This window comes from Gymnoscopelus microlampas (genome assembly GCF_963454915.1).
Source record: "Gymnoscopelus microlampas genome assembly, chromosome: 15".
Taxonomy (NCBI): Eukaryota; Metazoa; Chordata; class Actinopteri; order Myctophiformes; family Myctophidae; genus Gymnoscopelus; species Gymnoscopelus microlampas.
The window spans coordinates 15186201-15207802 of record NC_139952.1 but is presented as its reverse complement, the minus strand read 5'-3'; the positions used below and the strand labels follow the sequence as shown (position 1 = coordinate 15207802).

Sequence of the window (21602 nt, the reverse complement as noted above, 5' to 3'; positions counted from 1 at the left end):
TAATTAGATAATTAATCTGAATGCAAATGATGAGCCCTAACGAAGCAGTCAAGCTGAACCGGCGACAACTGCCGAGAGTGAAATGGGGGAGAGAGAGGTTAAAAGAAAGAAGCAGAGAGGAAAAATATGAAAATGAGTGTATAATATCCAGCATCCAAAAGGCAGCAAACCAAAGTAAGAGCAAACCCAACAAACAGATGCACACATGCATACAGACATGCTCACACAGCAGCAGCATTGTAAATCAATAACTGTTACCAGCACTCAATATTTTTGACAGTGTAGCGTGTGAACACACTCCTACTTTGCTGCGGCATCTATAACTTTCACTCATTGTGACAAGTAGACACATACAACCTGTTAAAAATACACAGGTCTACAAAGGCTGCCTCAGTTTGACTCTCACAAACACGCAAGTGTTCTGCACAGCAAAACGCTGCCTCGCTCACAGGTGAAATGCAAAATGAATGGTATAAACATGGGGTCGTACTTGAGGAAGAAAAAGTATACCTTTTGCACAACCAAAAATGGCAAATTGTGGATTTTGACTCTGGCAAACACAAGAATATGCTCATTATCTTTTTTTCTGACACACACACAAAATATCTGCATGCAAAAACACTGTGTTCTCAGCAGATGTAAATAAACTTCAGACTCAAATGGGATTTTTACATTTTGGTGGGTCTGGCAGGTTGGAATAAACCATCACTCCACCATCATACAGTGTTACTGGCATGGCACATACTCAAGTGAAAATTTCAAAAATAGTAGCAGATCTACAAGTGCAATGCGTTGTGAGCTTGTAAGATCTGCTATTTTTGCTATTTATCATAAGTATATAGGCTTAAGTGGTCACATGTATTTATTGCCAAGTTTCTTTATACAGAGTCCGTCCTCTTAACCCATCCATCCTATTAGGATCAGTGGGCAGCCACTCCCAGGGACCATCTCCAGCTCTAAAGCCAATGCGGTCAAGGGCAGTGGCTGGAGGTGCCATCCAGGACTTTCTTGCTGCAGGGCAACAGTGCTAACCTCTGAGCCAACACCATGCCATCCACTGCAAATGTTAAAAAATATATTCACTCTGTGAAACATGCTTGATACCATGTGACATCTACAGTACCTCTCTATTTCAACATAATTAAGTCTAGCATACTGCTCTGGCCCTCTTTGACATTCTTTTAACCAAAGACCTGCTATGCCAGTGTGTTTTTCTGCATTTCTTACAAGACGTACCTGTCTTGTATAAAACACGCCTCCTCTATGTAATGTATCAGACCTGATGAAGACCCTTAAGTGGTCGAAAGGTTGCCTGTAACTAAACTATTTATTAAATGTTCTAAATATCATGTACCTGCTCTCACATTTTATTTGTTCCATTTAACCTGTTTTCTATCTCTTTCCCTTTGTTCTCATTCTACCTTCTCACGGAACTCTACAAAACAATGGAGCCTGCACGAATAAAACAATTTCACCCACTGTTTTAGACTACGCTCACACCTAACTTTGTCTGTTCCCGTCTTTTTGCAATGGGAACGGAGCGTTTTCTCATGGAAAACCGCGCAATGGCAACACAACACTCCTTTCCCATTGAAAACCATTGCAAGAAGACAGCCACATAGGCAGAATCAAAGTTAGGTGAGTACCGTTAGTGTGATTGTATGTGTGTATAATATACTGTGTGTATGTGTGTGTACACACACACAGGATTTAACATATAGGCCTAGACACAAAATGAGTCCTTAGCTAGATAAGTCAAGACTTTTTCAAATAACAGTGCGGTCCTCAATCTATTATAGACTTTGAATAGGTATTATTTATTTAACATCAACAAACAGAAATGTATGAACTTGACAAATTACAGAATATCCCAGTTCAACAGCAATTGTTCTCTTAAAGCCTCAGTAAATGTAAGATTATTTTAGAGAATGGGATAATTATACACATAGATCCCTGAGGGTTTGGGAATGGAAAATAACCTTAAGGGAGTAGTTCACCCAAAAATTACTTATTTTCTATCAATTACATACCCCATGAAGCATTCAATTGATGGAGATTTTTTTGTTTTTGTGACATTCCTAAGCCAATAATTTGCTGACCAGCGGTCTCTCCGGTTGGAGTAATGAAATTATTGGCTTGGGAATGTGGCAAAAACAAAAAAATCGCAATGAATTCAATGCTTCATGGGGTGTGTAATTGGTAAAAAACAAGTAATTTTTTGGGTGAACTACTCCTTTAATAGGTTTAGTGTCAACAGGAAAAAAAACATTAAGAGCTTCAAAACTAGTTTTGTATAAATCAATTTGAGACTTGAGACTTGTAAATGTCCAACAATTGAACCGACAAAAAATGAATCCAATGGGATGGGATTCTTGAGTAAACATACATGGACATCAAAACGTTCTATATGACTAAATTGAACTTGCTTAACAACATTTGAGCAAAATTAAAGCAAATTTGTAAAAAAACAACTGCCACAGAAATGACATTCCATACAATCTCAGTTTTCAACATGAGGTAAAAAAAAAAAAAAACTTGTTCAGACAGAGTACATTGCAGCAAACATTGAGTGTCCCTCTTAAATACACAATGCTACTTTCACTCTGTTATTTTTCTTTACACTCCAGTAATGACAAAAGTATTGTATTTGGCATCAGGGGGCCTACTTCTGCAATCAATAAGAATTATTCTACAAACAGATCAAATCCTTCTGCCTCGTCAAATTCAGCATTCATCTTTGCAGCGAGGTCATCAACTGCTTTAAGGTCTATCTTTTGGACCTTATTCCTTCTCCTCTTCTCCTTCACCATGACAACCCCAGGAATGTCTAGATCTGGTGCAGGGGCGGACGTAGAACAGTCGTCTCCTTCCAGCCAGGACGTGAAAGAATTCACACCAGACAAAGACTTGGAAATGTCAAGCACCACGGTCTTATTAGGCTTCCGGATCACCTCGGGGGTATTGAGGTTGTCAAATCCAAACAGGTTCTCACGGGTGCTGGGGGGGCTGTTGATGGTCTGGTCGCTGAGACGGCTGTAGGACCGACGCACCTTCTGTGACCAGACCCGATCTGGTGTAGGGGACTGAGGGGGAGCAGAGGGGCGGGGCGGGGAGGCCAGGATGGGAGATGGCATGGCGGTCTTCTTCAGTGAGTGAGCCCGATGGACGGGACCCGGATCCGGGGTGGAAATCTTGGGCTTTTTCTGCAGAGGACGTCCTTCAGACAGCCTCTGCTCCTCATTCTCTTTGTTGTCGTGCTCCTCCAAGGCCAGCACGGCTGCCGTTTTCCTGGGCGTGATCTTCCTCACGACGATGGAGCGTTTCTCACCAGGCGGTCTGGGAGACAGAGTGGCCCGCGTGACCCGAGGGGTGGGGGGACCCGGATCCGGGATGATGGAGGGCTTGGGTCTCTTCCGCAGAAGACTCCCTTCAGACAGCCTCTGCTTCTCCTCGGTGTGCTCCTTCTCCTCGGCCACCACCACCACCACTGCTGTTTTCCTGGGTTCAATCTTCCTCACGACAATAGATCGTTTCACAGCACCTAGATAGATAGATACCTTTATTATACCGCGCAGGGGAAATTCAGTCGCTCAGAGGCAGCACAGCAGTTAAAGTTACAGTTACAGGTAAAAGAGTAAGAAAAATGTACTGTTGTATACAACAATACAAGGCAAAAAGAACAAGAAGCATCAACAACACAGCAACCATAAACAGACCTGCCAACGGCGCCATTTTGTCAACAACACTGCCACTAGTCTGAGGAGTACTCCTTCCTTCAGACATTCTCTGATCCTGCTCGTCGTTGTGATCCTTCTTCTCCGAGGCCACCATCACCACGGCTGCCGTTTTGCGGGGTTCGAGCTTCCTCACGACGATGGACCGTTTCACGGCACCAGCCGCCATTTTGTCAACAACACCGACATTCTGCGGAGAAGCAGTGAGCCGCGCGGATCGTCTTCGTTGCGGCGGCTCGTTGTTATTAGACTCACCCGCCACAGTCACACACTGAGGCACGTCTTCGTTCATTTTCAACGAAACAAAAGACCTCGTAACGCAGATGTTTATGACAGTAGAGAGTTCAACAGCACAGAGTCAACATCAGCAACAGTCGATTCAAACCATTCAAATCGCCCGCCTGTCTGCAGTGTTGCCAGGTTTTGCGAGACAAACAAGCAGCCCGGTCTAGGAAAACAAGCCCAAAAGAAGCAACTATTAGGCCACATGAGCACTAGTGGCATGACTCATGAGCAACTATAGGCCACTAGAGCTCACAACGCGTCGCATGTGAGCTTGTAGATCTACTTCATCTTGAAATAAAATGCTGAATATTTGGAATATTTAACATTCTAACAACACAAATCTGGTACGGGGCTACCTGGCACAAAACTTTTTCATGAAAATATTTGAGAACCACTGGTTTAAATAATAATATTTTTTTTTGGAAGCAAGCCTAAATAAGCAACTACGCTTTAGAAACAAACCCCCAAAAAACACAAGCAACTTCACAGAAAAACAAGCCCAAAGTCGCTTATAGTAAGCGGACATGGCAACACCTGCCTGCCTGAGTCCATCGCGTCGCACACTACTGACGAAACAGACTCGTATTTCCGCCGGGACACGTCATCACCCTAGCGACGCTCATCCAACTTTTGCTGTGTAATAATCTGAACAGGCGAGGATCCAGTTGTTTAGCTAATCTCCAGTGGTTTTTGTATTAAACGTTAGTTTATAACAACCTCCTACAGACAGAATGGAGTACCTGATCGGGATCCAGGGTCCAGACTTCATCCTGGTAGCAGCCGATACGGTCGCAGCCCACAGCATCCTCCAGATGAAACACGGTGTGTTTACGTGACCTGTTAGCTTAGCCGCTACACCGGGCTAACCGAACACACACATCTGATTTATACATGTTTTTTTTTTCAGTGGTGGGAAAAGTACTTATAGATATTGTACTTAAGTAAAAGTATCAATACCACATTGTAAAAATACTCTGTCACAAGTAAAAGTCAGTTATTCAAACTGATATTTATTAAGTAGCATCCATTTATATTTTAGCCACACGTTGATTGATATTAAATGATCTGCTGGTGCTGCTCATTTGTCATTCTGTTATTGCACGTGAGTGTTAGTTCTTTTAAAACACTGGTGTTTGCTGTTTTATTTTTTTGTGTCTGGCTGATTAAAACATTATAGATGCGCCCGATAAAGAGCTTAGCAGGCGGTTGTGAGAGAAGTGAAAACGAAAGTCAATTGAAGATATTTGTTTTATGTGGGAAGGAACTAGATGAAATAAGTTCTAACAAAATGGCCAAATATAAATGTTTGTGACTGTAACCTGGACTCTTCTCCCTCCTGGCTCCTAAACTGTGACAAACTCTTCACTGCCTTTTTTGCTTGTATGTTTTATGCTTTTGCTTTCCTTTTTTGCTTTATTGTTAAATTAGTTATGTAATTGTATTCTTGCTCTGTAAAGCACTTTGAGCTGCATTTCATGTCATGAAAGGTGCTATACAAATACAGTTTATTATTAATATTATGTATTGCAGTCAAAACTGCAGACTAACTCACTCACTCACTAGTCAGTTCCATCCATGTAATGTGAGTAACACAATCATATATGTTCTGTCTTTCAGACCATGACAAGATGTTCAAATTGAGCGAGAAGATTCTATTGCTGTGCGTGGGAGAGGCAGGAGACACAGTGCAGTTTGCAGAATATATCCAGAAGAATATTCAACTCTACAAAATCAGGAATGGTAAGGCCCTCTACTGTAGTGGCAGTCAAAATTAAGTTCTAATGCGTAAGTTGGTCCATGCACATTTTCGTGTGTGTGTATGGAGCTAATCTTGCAAACCACTGGACTGATCCAAATGTCTTTGCACACTGCTAGTAGGCCAACTCGGTACTGTATCTCCACACATTTGGCTGGAGGAGCACAGGCCATTAGTCTCATTAAGCTTAATTTATACTTGGGCTTAATTAATGCTTAAGCAATTAACTTAATGATAAGAAATTAACTTGATGCTCCACATTTTTTTTAAATAGCCAGTTTTTCGCAAGTGAGTTATTTGTGACGAGCGACCCAGTCTACAACAATGAATGGTTTAGGTTTTAACCACATGTACCCTAGTGTACCCCCAATTCGGCTATTTTCAGTGAAGACATTTGGTGTAGAGGGAAAAAGCCTGTCCCTGGTCAACAAAGTATATAGGGTTTCATTGGTTAATGTGCAGGCTGACAATGGACGGTTCCAAAAAGGAAAATATTAAATTGCTCCTTGTAGTTATTTCAGAACATAACAGATAATTTATTTCAGAACATTCTGTTGAAAAGTTTAAAATCATTAATCACAAGTCATATCTGGACTTGTGATTAATATTGCACTGATTTCTATGTTTCCAATCACATTGTAGGTTATGAGCTCAGTCCAGCAGCAGCTGCAAATTTCACACGGAAGAACCTGGCAGACTACCTTCGAAGCAGGGTAACTAACTCACCCGATGTATCTGTACAGAAACCCACAATTCCAATCCATCATCTTTTTTGTTATTTTTTCCCCTTTTTTGGCATTTACTGATTTACTGATGTAATGCTAGCGCCGAGCAGTGCTGTCCTCCTGGAATGTGAAGCATGAGTAGGGGCGAAGCAGTTCCACGTGCGTCACAGAAGGGGGCGTAACACAGAAGTTACTGAGACCGGGGGTAATAAGAGACCGGTCGCATATGGGTCGGGCTAAAGGAGAGTGTAGAGAGAGACAGAAAACCTAGGGCAGATGGAGAGGGGACATATATTGCTCATTAAAAGTTAAATTTCTATCTTGAGCATCATCCTACTATTAATTTAAGGAATATCTGTCATTCTGTCTGTCTGATCCGCATTTTTCTTCTCAGTGGAGTGAGCAATTGATCTGAACTTCCACACGGGTGCAACAGGCTTTGGGCTCTGTTGCCACGGTTACATTCCCCGCGGGCTATAGGATCTGTAAATTACTGCACGCGTGTGGGCACGGCCTATGGGCTGTGAGTGTGTTGTCATGGTTACGGTCCCCGCAGGCCATGGGATTGGGATCAGTAGCCGCTTAGTGGACTTTACAGACAACGCCAGCTCAGGCAGACCTGGCTCACAGCTACAAAGTTATAAAGGACTTAGGAGCTGTCTCCTCACACACAGCATTTTATGAGCGGAGGGGCGTTTTGGGTATCATCTCCATAGCAATCGCACACAGATTGACATGTACAAAAACTTTCACAAATAGCGTAGCTGAAATAACGTAAACATGGACTTCTCATGGTTGTTGTGGTAACAATTCGACGCCGGGTCGTATACACGTGTCACGATACACACAACCATACCACACGCCAACAGGATGACTATGCAAAAAGTTTAACTATGCATACAGAGTGCATATTAATCCGAAAGCCTGCATATAGTTTGCCAGCACACATCCCCGGGTATGTTATCCGATTCCCCACACTAATATACAAGGGGTGAGTGGTTGACAACCAAATAGTAAATTGTGCCTAAAGCTTTGGAATGAGTTCAGGCCCGACAACATGGCTGTCCTTCAGGTTATGGGATCTAGACTATCCAATTTCAACGCTACCATCCCTCCAAATGTCATTAGTGAAACTAGGTAATTGGCTGCAGATGTAACTTACCATGCAAACTGTTGAAGATGACACAAGTTGACACAAGTTTTAACTCAATCTGGGAACTCATTCAGTAAAAAAAATGAAGAAAATACATATTTATTTTACCTCTGGGGGCACCACCTCCTTTTTTGTGTAGAAACAGGAACTCGATTAGACTCCTCCCCTTTCTCAGTCCACTCCCTACCAGGTGCTTCTGTGTTTAATACTATTAACAACAACACTACATGTTTTGTTTTTTTTAAACATCTGTTTATTGTAGTTTTTTTTCCCTCTCACACAGGTATTTTTCAGATATTGAAAACAGGATTTGCACAGATAAAAGAAATACAAGACACAATATAAATGAGATTAGAAATACAAAAACATGAAACAAAACAGAGGCATACATAACAGTACAATCACATACACAACTTAACTAAATAAAATGACATACAAGCAACATGAGGCTGATGACGGTACACACCCAGAGGGCAAAACGAACAGCATCACAATCTAGTATAATATAAAGGCATACAACAAGTACTACCCAGGGGGGCTACAACACTACATGTTTAAGGCAGTGGTGCCGACAGATTCAGCTGTTAGCAGAAACTGTCTTGAGAGATTGGTAAACCGAGTGATGCTGCTGATTGGATGAGTGCTTGGGCAGTCAAAGACTCACACTTCTTGTTTGACTCTGCATTTCTTAATCGTTCCTAACACTCGTCCCTAGATAGACACGGTTAGTGACGACAACTTAAAAAATCTGAATCGACTCCTGTATGTAGTTACCAGCACATTGCACAATGCAGCATATTGATTTCATTCATAGAATTCTAAGCTAGGGACCAGAAATGCCCGGTGGCTCAGGCAGACCATGCTCTCCGTCTTGCATGTCTCTCCCCTCTCTCTGCCCTCAGTTTCCTGTCTCTCTACACTGACTTATCTGAAATATAATCAAAAGAAATTAAATCTAACCAACTACCATAGTAAACCAACACTCTGCAGTCTCTGACCGCATTTTCTAACATAAAAATAATGCTTCGTATGCCTACTCTGTGTACTGTGAGCAAACAGGGATGGGAGGGGTAGTACTAGAGAGACTGGAGATTGTCCGCTAGTTAATCGATCATGGCTTTGGATTTGGAGCTCCAAATACAGTTGGCCAGCCAGCCCAAGTAGTACCTACCGTAAGCACTGGAATTACACCTTATATAAAGTGATTTGACACATCTATTTTGACGGAGCCAAGTACATTTGTCAATTTGTTGTGATATTTGGTGACTTGGCTATCACCAACGTCTCAAGGGTAGACAACACCTGCTCCTGTAACACTCGCTGTGGTGCCAAACCCCAAACCACCACCTCCCCTGGGTATGTCTGTGTGTTGCTGGGGGGGGGGGGGGGGTCGTTGTCACAGCATCACAGTTTTAGGCCACAGAATGCTAGACCAGGTGTAAGGAAATGCTAATGAGGCAGTACCACAAAACAATTTATTAAATATATATGGATGGCTTAAGCCTTAGGTACATTGTTACTAGAAAAACCTGGCAATTTAACCTGCTCTCTAAAGTGCAAAACAGACTCTAGTTATAGTGTTTCTTTTTTTTGTTCTTTTTTTTTGTTCATGTTATGCAGCAGTTATTTAGTGGTTCATGTGTAGGCTACATGTACACAATTTGCGGTGTTGTGTCTTATTTTTTTGCATACGTTATATCTCTAGTGTGGTGAGCTAATCTGTTACGAAGAGTGCAGCCGCTGCCTGTCACAATAGCAGAAGGGTGAAAATAATTACAAAAAACAATTAGTGTGGCTGAGAAGGGAATGTGGGACACAGAGGAGGAGGTGGGGAAGGAGGGGGGTGGGGGGCAGGGGGGATAGAGGGAGTGGGGGGCAGTCCCACAGGGCCATAACCGGGCCCAATAGACAACATGGCACAGATGGAGTAGAGTGTGAGAAAGAGCAGGAGTCCACACACACACACACACACACACACACACACACACACACACACACACACACACACACACACACACACACACACACACACACACACACACACTGTGTGTGTGTGCGTGAGGACTCTAGGACCTCACTATATTATTCAGTCAAGGATGTGGGTAGTGCAGCGGTGGGTAACGTTTTTAACATTTAGAAATTCATTCCTCGCCATGAGCTGTAAATGTACTGTTCATTCTTTTGTGCCTCACGGTAGAGTTTCTTGGTTTCTGTGTATAGAACTTAACACTTGCGCTGGGTCCTCGGGAGTGTTTAGCAATCGTATCGGTTTCTCCGCAGCATCCCACACCTACCTCAAGCTATGCTCTCCATTTCATATTCACCAACCCCCCGAGTATAGACATTTACAAATGATGTAGTACAAAGATGGTTTAGTGTGTTTGTTTGTTTTTTCCGCACGAGCAGAACAGCTTGGTCTCAGGTAGAACATGTTCTGTGTGTGATATTGGGATTCTTGCATGTCATTGAATGTAAAACAAAAGTTCCTGGTGAAAGTTCCACTGAGGTCAGTTTGTTCTGTACAAGCTCAGAGGTAGAGGCAAGGCAGCAAAGATAATTCACATCTGGTCTTCAGATTTATTGTGTAGGACAGGTGTGTAAGCAGCCTTCTCTTGGTTTACGGTATTTAATGCCGAGTTCACACTAGCAGCGATGGAGCAACAGGCTCTTTCACTGTCTGGAAGCCAGCGACATGAAGATATGAACATTTGTGGCTGCATGACCAGCGTGACGGCTACAAAAGAAGTTGAACTGGAATCAACTTTTTTCAGCTCAGTGAAGTGTCAATCAATCCCATGTATTTGTTTCATCATTTCTACTCTCCCCATTTCTCCCTGCAATTCCTTCTCCGTTCCGTAAAATAAAATCGAATTCTTGCTGTTATTCAGTTCCCAGTGCTACATTATTTAACGCTGCCTTTTCAATTTACGCAGTGTGGCTTGAGCAACACTTAAATGGTGACTCTGAGCCGCTAGTGTGAACACAGCATTAGGACACAGAGACAGGGCACTTGCTTTGCTAGAGCCTAGCGTCCCTTTAATTTCAAAATTTACCGGCCACCATCGCTCTTGGTAAAGGGCTCCAAAGGATGGTTGTTTAACTGCTAAACCTAACCAACTGCAGCCAGAATTTACCTGCATTTTGTTTGTGGCTGGTGTTAATCTCTCACCTTGCGTACAGTACAAATCCTAACAGAGGTGCACATGAAATGCACTGAATGATGCTCTGTGACACCAATGGTTAACTAGACGCGTCGCAATTCCGGGGAAATTGCAGAGTGTGGTTGCGCCGACGCCGGTCGCGGGTCGCGGCCGCCGGGACTCGAGGAATAGGCCGGGAGGAATAACGTCGGAGGCTGCGCCAATTACATTGTCACGTCTCTCATGAGATCGCTTGCGTTACATTTTGAAAGGATCGATCCACCCCGAAATAATGTTTTTGCATCAAACGGTTACATTTTGCGCATTTGTGGCGCCCCCTATGGGTCAAAGTGGAAATGCTTTTGGGAATTTGTTGAGTAAACCACCCTCGACATGTGATTCAAATGTGGGTTTGACTGGACCTTTCGTTTGTGATTTTTGGCATTTTTTGTAAAACAGGCCCCTCCCACAAATTTGGAAGCCAATTACGGAGGAACAGTAAGGACTATTACAATACCGTTTGGATATGTTTATCGCATTGGGTCCATAGATCTCGTGTACCGATTTGTGTGAGATTTGGAAAAAAATTGAAGGAAAAGGAGCAAAAAGTGTGTTTTGAAGAAAATTCAAAATGGCGGAAAATCTATCCTGACGCAAATGGGCGTGGCCTATATGGGAAGATGCGTCGTGACCCAAGGAATCCAGGGAAAAAGAAATTTTGATTTTACGACCTACGGTTCAAGAGTTATAGGCCAAAAGGTAAAGGGGGCTGTTATAGCGCCACCATGTGGCCGACTGGTGTGATTATTTTCTTAATAATTTTTCAAAAAACTATTAACCTCCCCTCCAAATCTTGTAACTGTAGCCCTTACGGTTTCCGAGAAAAAAATACTTGAATGGGAGTTTTTGCAATTCCCATTAAAGTGGATGGGGAAATTTAATGCAGAAATAAATCAATATCAAAAAATCTATCCTGACGCAAATGGGCGTGGCCTATATGGGGAGATGCGTAGTGACCCAAGGAATCCAGGTGAAAAGAAATTTTGATTTTCGGACCTACGGTTCAAGAGTTACGGGCCAAAACGTAAAGGGGGCTGTTATAGCGCCACCATGAGGCCGAATGGTGTGATATTTTTTTCAATAATTTCGGACAATATTATGAATTATCCCTCCAAATCTGATAACTCTAGCTCTTACGGTTTCTGAGAAAAAAATACTTGAATTTGAGTTTTGTCACTTTTCCATTAAAGCGGATGGGGCAAATTTAATGCACTAATAAATCAATATCAATTAAACTATTCAAACAATCTCTTAGCCCTATACAAGCGCACGATTCCCGATTTAGACGGTCATTTTGATATATGGCACAACATTAGGGGATAAAAACTGTGGGAGGAGATGCGTCTGAAAAAAAGTTTATCTATAAATAAATAAAGAAATAAAGAGTATAGAGTACTATAGTCTGGTTGCCCTGTTGGGCAACCACACTAATTACATTTTGTCTGTTTAGCTCGTTTGAAGCAGAGTGTGTTATCTATACGTTTTCTTCAACCCATTTTCTTTACGAAGCTATTAATATGGATTTATTCTGCCTATTTTTCCACATAGTTTAAATTATTTTATACCAACACGCACACACCCCTCGACACCAAACATCTCCATTCTGACCCCCGGGCTTCGAACCCTGGCTTATGAAATAATCAGTTGGTATTTATTTCAATCTGACGGGATATTCCTGCAGGATAAATTACTGACTGGTCCTTTAATCAGAGAGGATGTGATCCCCGGTGGCTGGAGGCCTCAGGGAGGTGTGGTTAGCTTATACAGCGGAGCGTGCCGCTTGCAGAGCAGGCGAGCGTAGCTATCGCATACAACTGTGTACCTACCAGCCTGCCATCCAAAACAACAACTGGGCCTTTACTAACCTCAGGAGTACTGCATACGCCCAGCTTCACAGAGATGTGCAGAGAAAGAGTGAAAGAAAGAGATGCAGTGAAATAAAGACATGGAAAAAAATACAGGCAGAGCACAATTACCTGAGGCCCCAACTGTGCTGCATGAATATCAGTAATGGTGCACATGAAATCTACACTGCGGAGACAGTGAGTTCAACGCTCAAAGTTTTAGTGGGTAGTACCTGCTATCTGCTGTATCCATATCTGCAGTTTTGTGCCTCTCTCTGCAATATTTGCACATTGTGTGTCAACAGTATACCGATTAACATAGGCTGTTACTCAAAAATTCCGACCTTAATTGGCAGACACAAATAGACAGACAGACAGACAGACAGACAAATAAATAGATGGACATGGGACAGATATTTATTTCCTTACTGACAGTTTATAATAATTATCAGTAAAAAACAATGCAAAGCTCAGTAAAAAACAATGCAAAGCTGTGTTGTGAGCTGCTTTGTTTTAAAGCTTGATTCCTGAAACTAGATTTTATTTCACAAAGTGCAGGATAGAACCAGTCCTCTTGTTATATATTTTATCTTTGCAATAAGGGACAGATTGTTCCCTTCATCATAGACCGATCTGCCAGTTTGCCTATGAAGCAGGCTGCATTGCACTGACTGGCACATCATAATTGTTATTATTATTTATTTATTTCAATATTTTTGAGAATGGGGCACACAGTGGGCACAAATAATTACTAGTGCCATATTGCGCACTACTCCCCTGCTCCAGCACAGATGAACAATTAATACAGCAGATTGGGGAGAAATGCCAATAAAGGGAACATATCCTGGGGCAGGGTGCAAAATGAGTGGGGAGGGCAGCGGAAGGAAGGGATAGGAGGGAGCACTGGAACGTGTTAGAGAAGAGGGAAAGGGTTTTGGGATTAAGCTTGCTGTGGTTTTAAACTCATTACCTTCTTTTTGTATAGCTCTTTGTCACAAAGTAGTACTGCTAAGAAACAATGCATTACAATGCCAAATAGCAGTTACTGCATGAGTAGGTCCTGCGTGACATTTTTAAACCACTTTAAACTTGGCATCCATATTTTTGGCATGTCATTACTGGCAAAAGATTTAAACAAATATTAGAATTTTCAACAATAGCAAATGTGAAAGCTCTGCCATTTTTGTTATTTGTCGTAGGACGAAGTATATAGGGCTTAAAGGGTTAATTGCTCCATTGACTAGAAATTGATTATTCAAAATATTCTTATCATTGACTTACATTATATGGTGAAACAGCTCTCAAAGTCACTCTTTTACCACGTAAACGAACACAAACAAAAATGATTTAGACAGTATAGAACATCGCCAAACCCAGTACTGTTTATTCTTTTAATAAAAATGTTAACTTCCTGTTGATTTTACTGTTTGAAGATCCGCATCCGCGGATCCAGTCCGGGTATTCTTCCTAATAAAAATGCCAAAATCAATGGTGATGTTCTTTATTGTCTGAATCAACTTTGTTTGCATTCGTACATGTGCGAAAAGAGTGACTTTGAGAGCTATTTCAGCGTACAATGTAAGTCAATGAGCAGCATATTTTTAATTCTCAATTTCTAATCAATGGAGCAATTTTTTAAAATTTCTTTTCCATCTTTGGAGTTACATCATGGCAAGGTAACTACACAACCCAAACCTCTACCTAAGTGATCTTGCCCTTTAAGTGGTTAAAACACTATTTAAATAATTGTTCATAATATTGCCTTTCCTGTGACTCAGATCAGTAGGAAAAACGGTGCACAATAGCAAAACACAGGCAAACCTTTTGTTTGCTGTTATAACAACCCCTTGTTTGAGTACGGCAGTGAGTTGCAGCAAAAAAGGAAGCAAGAAAAAGTCTTGTTTTGTGCTGAGTGTGAGTTCAGGTGGCTGGGTTAACAAGCTGCTCTTTACCCTCTGAGGTGACACGGGAAGGGATGGGGAAGGTTATTTTGATGCCAAGTCTGTATTATTGTTACATTGTTACCAATGAGACAGGTGTCTGGTGGGTGGGGGTGATGCCACCAGGGCGTTCTCAGGCACACCAAGGGGTTATGGCGTTGGCCCTCGAGTCTGAGCCTTCTCCACACCCATGCGCAAGAGAGCGCGCACACACGCACGCACGCACGCACGCACGCACGCACGCACACACACACACACACACACACACACACACACACACACACACACACACACACACACACACACACACACACACACACACACACACACACACACACACACACACACACAGTCACAGAGTCACAGTCACACACTGAGATTCACACCCATTTTTCTCCCTCATATACAGTACATACTGTTTCTGTTTCTCATGGATGCACACATGCTTCGTTAACACACACACATGTTTAATCCTGAACCCCAGGGAGCATAACAGTCAACATTCCCCTTGGGGCAAACCTCTTTAACTAACACAAGTCGCACAAATAAGCAGGTCGACCAATCCACAAATTGAAGTGGGAGGGCAGGTGTTAACTGTGTGATCACTGTAGGTGACTGGATCTCATTCTCGGGTGATGTTGAAGCGAGCGTATTTGTCTGCCGTTCACTGCCTTCACAGGCAGGATACCGCTACAGATTACCGACTCATCGTCACACTTTATCCGTTTGGATTTCAAAACACAGTGCCCATTACACCTGTTTCTACAATTCAGGCCATTGGATGCCCCCCCAAATAAATTAAAAAATAACTGATAAGAAAAGAAAAGCGGCTAAAAACGAGCAAAATGTGTGTTCTTGAGAGAGGGAGGGGGGGGTTGTAGAGTAATGAAGAAGCTGGAAGCATAAAAGATGTAATATAAAATATTGAGGGGGGGATGGTGGTAAGAGAAAAGACTTTAGAAGTTTTTAATGAGTGCTGGCGCCACTCCCGGGCACAGGGTGATGATGAGGAGTGGAGGGGGGGTGATGGGAAGAGGGAAAGTAGAGATGAGGAGATGAGGCGGCAGGGGTGATGGAGAGAGCCACAGGGGTGCTGACTCCCAACAGATGTCACACTGCCAGTGACACTCCACGCTCCCTCCTCTGTCCTCTCTGACACCCCTTCACCTTTCCCCTCCCTCCCTCCTTCCCCCACTCCCTCCCTCCTGTCCTGTGACTTGGTGCTCACCTCGCTGTGCTCCGTCACTCTGTCGCTCTCTCTTTGACTTTTCTTTTATGTACTCGTGTGCTGTAACTCTCATTAAAAATGTCGCAAAACTGATAATTATTAGCAGCAGGCAAAACTGTACTTGTAACCTTTGCCTACAGGGCTTACAGTCATCTGGGCAATCCGTGAGATTTATGTCCGACCTAGGATTCGAACCCCGGTCTCCCGCACAGCAAATGAAATTTCTACCACTTACAAAGAAAGAACGCACACTTGGGCAGGAGAGATTTTTCCTTTGAGCTTCAGACAGCAGCACTTTCTCAATAGCGGAGTGGGTAGACCACTGACGTTGTGTTACTTATATTGTGTTGACATTCACTATCGGTCAAAGTATAATTTTATTTACAAAAAGGGTAAGTTCTGGATAGCACCTAACTAGTAGAAGAGTTTGCTGTCAGACGAGCAAGTCAGTGATGGTATTGTCTTGATATTGATGCCAGCGGTTAAAGAATGACGGCACATTTCATTTGTTCTTAAGTTAGGCAGTTGATAGTCTCATAAAGCTGATAATAATATCAGTAGAGTCATGGCAGAATTATGAATTTACATAAGTTCTACGTTTCAGAAATGACTGTGGTTCAGAACCAAAAGAACACTTATGGGCCTGTTTCTGGTTGCAAAATAATGTTTTTAGTAAGATCGTATCCCAGCAGCATCCCAGAGGTAGAATTTAATCAATTTTGATCCCAAGTTGAAAAGTTTTCAGAACCACTGTTCATTTGCACAGTAATCCTGTGTTAATTTAACTTAAAAGAATGTACAAATAGAACCAAATTGGCCTTTACCTCGGACCCTTACTTGTCAATTAGGTTCCATTTGTACAGCCTTTGAGTTAAATTAACTCTGAGAATTTACTGTGTGAACAGCCTCTACTTGCTATTCCCACTGTCCCACCTCCTTCTCTATTTTAACCCCATCTCTTGTTATCCAGACTCCATACCATGTGAACCTGTTGCTGGCAGGCTATGATGAGGCAGATGGTCCAGGTCTCTTCTACATGGACTATTTGGCTGCGATGGCCAAAGCCCCCTTCGCTGCTCATGGCTACGGAGCACACCTGACCCTCTCCATCCTCGATCAATACTACAAACCAGGTCAGTAAATGCGTGAAATGCTTCATACAGCAAATTCTTTACATCCAACATTTTAGATATTTAGTTGAAAAATTGTAAAGAACGAGTAAGCAACCTGCTATGCTAAGATCAGTTGGACGTCGCTGAATGATTTGGGTTATGTGCACTGTCAGTAGCAGGAGATGTTTTTCTTACCAGCCTCTAGATGCTAAAAATAAGTCACTTATGAATTGAACCTGTTGCCAAAGTAACTTGTGAAAATGCTTTCTATTTTATCTACATGGAAACCTACATTTTCTATTCTATGAACACGGGTGCACATAACTGGTGCGCAGGTGCGCACCCAAAATAAAAAATGCGCACCACATCAGACGACACGAGGTGCTTTTACGTACCAACAGCTGGGACAGGAATTTCCAAGCTTTTATTTTTTAGCAAAACTAAAAAATAAAAGCCTGGAGATCGAGGCTAGGAATTAACTTCCTGAAGCCACACTCACAATCACGCTAAAGCATGCGTCGGCCCCATACACAGCCATTAGGCGGAGGGGGAGAGGACGCATGCTGCACGTGATTGTGTGAGTGTCTCGCATCGCCTCGCATTGCCTCGCTGCGTGCACGCAGCCAGCAGCGGCTGTTAGAGGCACTCGTCACCGATGATGAACGCACCGTGATGGTTCAAAATATGCCGTGAACGTCCCAATCTGGCGGATAAAAGCAGCGCAGCACAGTGCACCAACCTTGGGGGCTTCACCAAACGGTGTGAGAAAAAAAAACGGCGAAAATCGGCGGAATTTGGAAGCAGAGCGTCCTTTTTTTTTTTTCTCGTGCAGGACAAAACGGGACGGGACCATTTGATTGTTGCGCACCAAGTCCAGAGATGCTGCTAGCCCTGCGTCCTGTGTCTCTGACGCACCTTTTTAATAAAGGACGCATTAAACCAACCATCACTGCGTCCACGGGACGCATACAACTAAAGCGAGCCGTGAGCCACGCAGCCCTGCTCCAAAGCGAGCCGCGCACCAAACCGAGCCGCAACCCGCGAGCCAAACTGGGCCGCGACCCGCGAGCCAAACCGGGCCGTGACCCGCGCACCAAACCGGGCCGCGACCCGCGCGCCAAACCGAACCGCGAGCCGAAACACCGACGCGCGTTGTTTTCAGATCGTTATTTTCGGTGCAACACAAGCATAAATCATTTGAAGGGAATCCCACTTTTTAAGAAGAAAACACCAGAGAAATAAATACTGTTGCAAACATCTACTTTTCTTAAACAAATATCTCTGTTCCGTTTACATTCTCTTCCCCCTTCCACAAAGTGTCGTTGTTCTTTAGTTCCTATCTATCTCTGCTCCTATGAAGTGTACATTATCTTTTTCATAGTATTATTATGAACTTTATATCGTAGTTTGTACCCTGTATTCTGAGTTTATGACTACAACAAGTAGCATAATAGAATGTACATTAGGACAGTGGTTCTCAACCTGTGGGTCAGGACCCCCAGGGGGGTCCCCACATGATTTTGGGGGGGTCCCCAGATGACAGTGAAGTCACAATTTAAGGACTTTTAAGATATTTTTAATACCTCAAGAAAGAAAAGAAAAAAGACTATTACTGCATCAAAACTATTCAACAAACTATACTATAATAAATACGGGCAAAATTGTGAAATAATATAAGAAAGAAGCGATCTACAAGCAAGGTTTTGTGAGCTTGTAGATCGGATTTACAAAAAAAAAAACTACCTTGTAGATCTGCTATTCTCACAATATGTATCTGTGGAACAGAGTCAAACTAAATTAAATGCTAAATTGAACTCCTAATTCCAAGTGCTTCCTCGGGGGGTCCCCAGTTCAAATATGATTATTTTGGGGGGTCGCTGCCTGAAAAGGTTGAGATCCACTGCATTAGGATATAATGTACACAGTCACACACACATAGACGATATGGAGATTGGAGATCAAAGAAAACGATAGAAGGGGGGGGGGGGGGGGGCGTGTAATTGGGGACCCATAAAATGTTTCTGGGACCCATTTGAATGACCACCTGTGGGTCCCGGGACCCATTACATTGAAAACCTAGCAACATCACTGAAGTCACATCTCCAGGTGCTCTTCTGAGTACTAGACCTAAAAAGTTATGTGCACCCCTGTCTATGAAACAATCCACAATATTTGCTGATAAATACAGTGCCTGGAGAGGCCTGAAATGCTGTCCTTGTGGCATTGTATTTTGGGGGTCTACCATCCGTATAGGACGGTCAAAGCAACCAGAAAACTCCTTGTGCCAAAAATGACCACTTACAGATACAGTATATAGACAGAGTTGTGGTTGGGTATGACACAAATCAACGTTCATCAATCAATGGTGATTGGTAAGGACTAATCTCTGTCTTTTATTCTCCAGTTGTCCTCACAAAAGTAACACAATTCAGTCATTTTATCATGCTAATACTGTATATCATATATTTAGTAATACTGTTTTTACAACGACCAGCTGACCAGCAGCATGGATGAAGTGGTTGCTTTGTATGTCACAGTCAAACCCTCACTCCGAGGACCATTGGAACTAATGCCCTTCATTACTGATGCACTGAAAGACTTGAATTAGCTGGACACCAATCTTACATTGCAGTATCAATGACGTATTGCTACTGCAATGTAAGATTGGTGTCCAGCTAATTCAATTGGGGGAAAATGGAAAGGAAACAGTGGAAGCATGCATGATCACTATTGACCAACTTGTTACACTCTATAACATATCACCTTACATTTGTAATCTTCAGTACTATAATTTTTATTAGAATTGTATTAGGCAGTGACATTTGCAAATTATGTTCAAAATATTTTATTGTAATCTGACAAAACACTATAACAGTGATCACAAAATCTTGTTGATCTTAAATTAGTTCGAGCAACATCTGACAGGTTTCAGTAGCTCAAAAGAACAAGGACATTGTGACAGGAGGACATAGTTAGCTAGTGGCTGTTGACACACTTTGAGTACTGCAGAGATCTTGCCACTAGGTTGTCATCTCTCTAACCACTACTAGGCCATCCACTTGTTAGACTTGATCTGCCTTGATATGACACAGTGGAGAGTGACATGAAGGCCAGGAGACAGACAGATATGCTGTGACAAGAGATGCTATAGAATCATATCCATTACTTCTCAGGCACCTCACGTATCGGCTTTGCCTTTTGAGCAATGTATATGTAATGGGTGATGATCTGCTATTGGTGATTTGGGCCAAATTTGACTTCATGTTTTAATACTTTTTTTAAACACAAAGCACTATCGTAACAAACAAAGGTTGCTGGCAAAGACCATTCATGGAGGAAAAATAAGCAAATAATCTATAACCCACATACAGTACCTGCATGTCAATTCCATCTGAGTTTCATGTTGTAACCCAACACTTCTCTCTGTCCCTGAGACTATATTGTCTCGTGTTTTTGGGGTTTAACAAAACCCTTGCAGACCCCTTTCTTCCCATGTATTGCGATACAACCATTTAATCTCTTTTGTCATCTAAAATGCAGAATTTCAATTGTCTTATTTTCTGTTCATTGCTTTTTTATCTCCTTTTATAGATCTGACCCGTGATGAAGCAGTGGATCTGGTGAAGAAGTGTGCAGAGGAAGTACGTCTGAATTGTTTTTTAATTTAAAGTTGGTTAGTGAATGTGTATGATGCTTGCTCACTTAGCTTCCCGTTTTCTCCACTGCTCATTTTAACAAGGCACTCTGTGAGATGTCAAAAGTGTGCGCGTGGGGCACATCCCCATCAAATGAATCAATGAATCATCAAATGATGACTTAATGCTTTGACAGTCATTAATCCACTATTCTGACATCGCTTCATCATATTCTCTCTCCCTTCCAGCTCAACAAGCGCTTCATCTTGAACCTTCCCTCCTTCAATGTGCGTTTGATAGACAAGGAAGGCATCCATGACCTGGAGAAGATCACCCTCGGCGCCAAGTGACCGATTCCTATTCAACTACCAACCCTCAAACCCTTGTTTCTTTCGTACCATTGACCTTCTTGCTCTTTATGTTTCAATAAAAAGTGCACTGTTGATATACAAGCATGTGGTCCTCTGATGTTGTTTACAAGAAGTCTGCTCATCTCTGCATAGACCCCAGCCCTCAGCTGCATATTAAAGTCATGTTTGTACAGTATGTATATATAGTGTGTATATTGAGTTTTATGCAGGTCTGAGTTATGTAAAATTACAGGAAATGATTTTATGAATTTCCAGGCCTGAAAAGGGTTTACAGAAAATGTGATATACTTTCAAAATACAGTTATAGCTGTTAAGCATAATGTGCGAAGCCCACAATGTCCTTTCCCACGTGCCATAATGTAAGCAAACTGCAGCAGTGTTGTTCCAACTCTGTAGATTGAACATTTCAGAATAAGGGGACACTCCATATCAATGCACATTATTTGCTTCCATTCAGCTACAAGAACATTAACCACTTTCAACCTGGTGTCCCATTTTGGGTATGTCATACTGGTGAGAATGCACACACACTGGCAAAAATTGCACATCTACACGCTCAAGTATGATATGAGCTTGTAGATGAGCTATTGTTGTGCGACAACGTTGTACAACAATTTAT

The 21602-nt window shown here is 42.4% G+C and overlaps 2 protein-coding genes across 2 annotated transcripts; one reads left to right on the top strand and one right to left on the bottom strand.

Annotated features, from left to right (window-relative positions):
- Nucleotides 1–1820: 1820 nt before the first annotated feature.
- Nucleotides 1821–4129, bottom strand: cdca5 (cell division cycle associated 5). The gene is made up of 2 exons (XM_084080093.1): nt 3717–4129; nt 1821–3541 (listed from the first exon to the last, which is right to left on the bottom strand). Exons 1-2 carry the CDS (start codon nt 4024–4026, stop codon nt 2685–2687), a joined length of 1167 nt encoding a protein of 388 aa, XP_083936219.1. The 5' UTR covers nt 4027–4129; the 3' UTR covers nt 1821–2684.
- A 494-nt stretch (nt 4130–4623) lies between these two features.
- Nucleotides 4624–21064, top strand: psmb2 (proteasome 20S subunit beta 2). The gene is made up of 6 exons (XM_084079987.1): nt 4624–4841; nt 5637–5759; nt 6418–6488; nt 16836–16998; nt 20569–20618; nt 20861–21064. Exons 1-6 carry the CDS (start codon nt 4751–4753, stop codon nt 20960–20962), a joined length of 600 nt encoding a protein of 199 aa, XP_083936113.1. The 5' UTR covers nt 4624–4750; the 3' UTR covers nt 20963–21064.
- The last annotated feature ends 538 nt before the right edge of the window (nt 21065–21602 follow it).